At 42.2% G+C, this 5,538-nt stretch overlaps 1 protein-coding gene across 1 annotated transcript in view; it reads left to right on the top strand.

Moving 5' to 3' along the window:
- LOC107675967 (probable E3 ubiquitin-protein ligase makorin-2) overlaps positions 1-5,538 on the top strand; it is a gene marked incomplete at its 5' end in the record, with an annotated part of 15,822 nt that overhangs the window by 1,361 nt on the left and 8,923 nt on the right. Inside the window, 2 exons of the mRNA XM_016470466.1 lie at positions 1,196-1,410; positions 2,993-3,103. Coding sequence (XP_016325952.1) covers positions 1,196-1,410; positions 2,993-3,103 — 326 coding nt within the window. The remainder of the gene's footprint in view (positions 1-1,195; positions 1,411-2,992; positions 3,104-5,538) is intronic.

The following is a 5,538-nucleotide window of genomic DNA, read 5'->3' as shown; positions in this document are numbered from 1 at the left end:
TTGTTTTCATTTTGAAAAGCTTGTTATCTTTGCTGTTTACCTCACGTTATGCTATGGAGGCTCTCTTTTTTATTTATTTGATTTCTCAGTGTTTGCTAAACGTTCTGTAATTTATTAGTCGGTATATAATACAGCATGTGGTGTATGCCATGCCTCATCTTATTCGTTTTTGTTAATAAACGTTTTGTAAGCTAGTTTGTCATTGTATCTTACTGTTTTATTGTTGTGCTTTTTAATTAAGAAAAACAAAGAATCCATCTTTTATTTTAGTCTTAAAAAGTGCTTAAAAAGTGAAATATGTAAGCAAATCAGACAATTATCTTTTCTTGTAAAACGTGACACCAATATCGCGAATTCGAAAGTGAAAGCATCCGAAGCCCACCTTATAACACAGCTAAAGAGGAACTCCCATTCACAAAATTCAAATCACAAATAATACTGATGAAAAAGAAGGGGTTGAATGTTAACCACTTTCGTTTTCATATAACTATAAACTATGATAAAAGTTCATCAGCATGCATTGATTAATCCCTACAAATAAAAATATTGCGACCAAATCATGTGCTGGTGTGACCAACTGAGAAAGCTAGTTGCAAAAGAGCGACCAGTGGGAAGAATGAGCCTGGAGCCCTGAAGCATAAAACACCGTTTTATTACATTAGATATTTGACATTTACATTAGATATTTGAACATGCTATTAGATAAACTGTTGTCAGTCATGTTGTCATTTAAAATCCGAACATCATTTGCAACGTTATTGTTTTAGTTATGCAAACAAAAACTAATTTTATTTGTTGTTTGTTGATTTTAAATGTAAAACGGTGAAATGATTTGTGTGTCAGTACTTTTTGAACATTTCCAGCACATTTTAACAATACCGTGATAATACTGATAACCATGATCATTTTGGTCACTATAATCGTGATAAGAAAATTTCATACCGTTACATCCCTTATGTATATGTCATAGTTCATTCTCATAAATTTTACTATGCAGCTTTTTCCAAATTTGATACTTTTTTGACTTGATCAAATCTTGCAAGATTGTGATTCATCTCTGAACTAGTTGCATTTGATTGAACTAATTTTTTAAAATTTCATTTAGTAAATTGAATGAGAAAGATTCATACTAGACGGTCACTGTTGCACTCCTTTGTGAGGAAGCGTATGTGATGCTGCTGCTGTCTGTGCTCAGATGTGCATGACGGCCTTTGAGCTGGACATGGAGAGAGCGTTCGCGGCACAGCAGAGTCAGGACAAGCAGTGTAAGATCTGTCTGGATGTGGTGTATGAGAAGGCGTCCCCGTCCGAGCGGCGCTTTGGCATCCTCTCCAGCTGCTGCCACACGTACTGCTTGAGCTGCATCCGGCAGTGGCGCTGCGCTGAGCAGTTCCAGAACCAGATCCGCAAGTGAGTCCAGAGCCGCACTGATGTTAGCCCTGCTGTCTCAAACGCTGTGAGGCAGGGGCGGACTGGTGCTAAAACGTGGCCCTGGACTTTTTGGCACAGAGCGGCCCACCACACCATAAACCCACCAGCTCATTAGAGCTATTTTTAACACCACTTACTGACATACAAATATAACACAATACAGAAATATATATATTTTTTTAAATTATTATCATTAACATTAATGAATGCAATTGCTTGACTAGAGTTTTTTTTTTTTTATGAAGAATTTTATGATGATGAAAAATATAGTAAACTGTAATATGTGAAATATATAGAGTTACAATTTAGAGTAGCTGTTTTCTATGTGAATATCTGTTAAACTGTAATGTATTTCTGTGATGCGCAGCTGTATTTTCAGCATCATTACTCCAGTCTTCAGTGTCACATGATCTTCAGAAATCATTCTAATATGCTGATTTGCTGCTTAAGAAACATTTCTGATTATTATCAATGTTGAAAACAGTCGTGCTGCACAATATTTTTGTGGAAAATGTGATACATCACCATTCAGTCTAGAGTAAGATTTAAAATAATAATAATAAAACTTTTATTCAACAAGGTTGCATTAAATTGATTTAAGTGATAGTAAAGCTATGCTTATTACAAATTATTTATATGTAAAAAAATTTGTTCTTTAACTTTGTATTCAACAAATAATCCTGAAAAAGTTAGTGTCACAGTTTCCACAAAAATATTAAGAAACAAAAACGGTTTTCAGTATTGATAATAATAAGAACCATTATTAATGACTGAGCACAAATAATAATTGAAAATAATTAAGCAGCAAATCAGCATATTAGAATGATTTCTGAAGATCATGTGACACTGAAGACTGGAGTAATGATGCTGAAAATACAGCTGCGCATCACAGAAATAAATACATTTAAACATTAAACCGTTAAAACATTCTTATTAAAATATCTTTAATAGAAAAATAGAACTTTCCTAATCACGGCACTTTACAATGTTCTAGAGTAAGTTTGAGAATTATATTTTTACAGTTTTTTTGAAAAAGTTTCTTAGACGTGAAATTTCGGAAGAAATATAACGATATACAAATGTCTGCTGAAAACAGCTACGTTAATGTTTCTATGTAGGCTACGCTGTGGCAAACAATGTAAATGGCATTAAAATCTGAGAAATTTGAAAAGGCCAGTAGGCCAAGTAGTTTGCATGCCTGAAAATTAATGTCTGTCGTTAAACATTTTTGGTAAACTGTTGGCAAATATTGCTGAATTGTCTCTTACCTCAGCTCGCATTCAAATGCCATGCAGCTCAGCTTCTGTGAACAGTAAATCCTGCCTTCTTTAATTTGATTGAGCCAGAACGCGGTAAATTAATTAGAATGTTTGTCTCAAGTGGGCTCGCGGGCCATTCGTCTGGGCCGATGGAGGGATAGGCTACGTATATTTACTGTAATTCATTCTTTACATGTACGCAATGGGCCTGCCCACATTGTACAGCGGCCCAGCGGGAAAACTCCCGGTGCTCCAGATGGCCAGTCTGCCACTGCTGTGAGGTAATGTGTGATTGTGTGCAGGTCCTGCCCCGAGTGCCGCGTGGTGTCCGAGTTCGTCATTCCCAGCATGTACTGGGTGGAAGACCAGGAGGAGAAGAACCGGCTCATCGAGGAGTTCAAGTCTGGAGTCAGGTGCATACGAAACCAACTTTCATTGTTGTAAGGCAGCCAAATAATTAGCAATAGACACGGGGCTCCAAAAGGAACTGGATTCCTGCAGGATTCATTTTTTATTTTTATAAAAATAGCATGTTTTACACCAGGATTGTTTTCATTTTTAGCTGTTACAAACACATAGTCAGTAATGTGCAGTGTCATTTTAGTATCGTTGAGATGCAATTATAGTTTATTATACAATATTTTGGATTTTTTATTTTCATATGTTCCATTTTAATTAAAATTTTAGGTAAAGTTTTAGTACTTTTTTTTTTTTTCGGTTTTTTTTTTTTATTTCAGTTTTTGTTTTTTCAGTACTTCAAGTTAAACCAATTGAAAACATCTCGGTTACGTATGCAACCCTCATTCCCTGAAGGAGGGAACAGATACGTCACATCGGTATGATCGTCGAATTGGGATCTCACTTAGAGTAGACCAATCTACTTCAAGTGTAACTAAATGAGCCAATGCACATTGGCACGCGATGATTGCATCCAGCTGCCACTGTTCGCAGCGCGAGTATAATTAGGCAGCAGGTGCAACGCATACTCAGGTTTTTGCTGAGGAGCCGAGCCGGTTGTACAGCAGACGTGGTGATGGGACATGACATCTCTGTTCCCTCCTTCAGGGAACGAGGGTTACATACGTAACCGAGACGTTCCCTTTCAGTTGGTCACTTTCGACGTCACGCCGGTGACCGGCGAATTGGGATCCCTACCAAAGCACCACGGATGCTGCACCCCTTCAGTGCCCTGTGTGAGCCTCCTGCGCCCCTTTTTGGTGTAGGCCGGGGCTCGCACCAGGAAGACCAATCTCTCCAGTCTCTGTTGTCGTAGCACTACCCATTCAGTGAGATTGGATAACACTGGGAAAACGTACCCATTCCAATTGGAACAGGAACGTTGCGGAAGCCTCATCCTTCTCGAAGGAGGTTTCGGAAGCACTTACACATATGGATAACCGTTTAAGTGCATATGGGAGATTAGAGGTGATTGTAACCCTCTTGGAAAATGGCAGAAAATCTGCCAGGGAAACACGGGCTCTGAGGCTATACCGTGGAATTTACACATATGGGATCCACTTAAGTCACTACATATGGAACCCAGCCCTCTACTGGTTCTCACGGATTCATTGAGTGAGGGCCTGGCACCGGACGTTCCGCCACGTCTGGCTGCCGAGGGGATGGAGGAGCTCGACAGGGTCTACAGTGCGGACTCTCTGGAGCGGTTTTAGCAAGCCAACACTAGCTGGGGCCTCTCAGTGCTTCTAACCGAGGTGAGAACACAGGAGAATACCGGCTCAACATGAAGGTAATAGAATCTAACGAACGTGTTGGGGGTCGCCCAGCCCGCAGCCCGCAGCCCTACAAATATCTGTCAGCGAGGCGCCATGAGCCAGCGCCCAGGAGGATGCAACACTTCTAGTAGAGTGAGCTCGCAACCTGAGCGAGCAGGGCACACCCTGTGCCTGATAGGTCAGTGTGATGGCATCCACTATCCAGTGGACCATCCTCTGCTTGGAGACGGCATTCCCTGACCATAACATACATACACATACACATACACATAACAGACAAAGAGCTGATCTGAGGTCCTGAAGCTTTGTGTCCGGTCCACGTACCATCTCAAGGCTCGGATGGGACAGAGCAAAGCTAGGGCTGGGTCTGCTGCCTCCGGGGGCAGTGCTTGCAGGCTCACCACCTGATCCCTGAAGGGAATAGTAGGAACCTTGGGCACATAGCCGGGCCGTGGCCTCAGGATTACCTGGGAGTTATCTGGCCTAAACTCTAGGCACGGTTCGTCGACAGAAAATGCGTGCAGTTCCCCTACCCTCTTGATGGAGGCCAATGCAAGCAGGAGCAGAGTTTTCATTAACAGAAACTTCAGCTCGACTGAGTGCAAAGGCTCAAATGGGCCCCGCTGTAGTGCTCTGAGCACTAGAGTCAGGTCCCAATAGGGTATAGAGGGGGGCTGTGGAGGATTTAGCCTTCTCGCCCCCCTAAGGAACCTGATGACCAGGTCATGCTTCCCTACTGACTTCCCTTCCACTGGGTCTTGGTTAACAGCAATCGCAGCATCACAGACTTTAAGGGTGGAGGGAGACAGCCTTCGCTCCAACCCCTGCTGCAGAAAGGAAAGCACGACTCTGATCGGGCATCTCCGGGGGTCTTCTCGGTGAGAAGAACACCACTCGACGAACAGATTCCACTTCAGGTGCTTGCGCCGAAGTGTTGGTGTCTACTACCTCCTGGGGTATGTTACCTAGAACCTCTGCGTCCCGTCCAGGGACCAGACATGAAGTTTCCAGAGGTCTGGACGCGGGTACCAAAGGGTGCCCCGTCTCTGAGTCAGTAGATCCTTCCTCAGAGGAATCGGCCAAGGAGGGGCTGTCGCGAGGAGCATTAGTTCTGG

Source organism: Sinocyclocheilus anshuiensis, unplaced genomic scaffold, assembly GCF_001515605.1.
Source record: "Sinocyclocheilus anshuiensis isolate Anshui unplaced genomic scaffold, SAMN03320099.WGS_v1.1 scaffold3089, whole genome shotgun sequence".
NCBI lineage: Eukaryota > Metazoa > Chordata > Actinopteri > Cypriniformes > Cyprinidae > Sinocyclocheilus > Sinocyclocheilus anshuiensis.
Note: the sequence above shows the minus strand (reverse complement) of the source record. Positions and strands in the feature narration are given on the sequence as shown.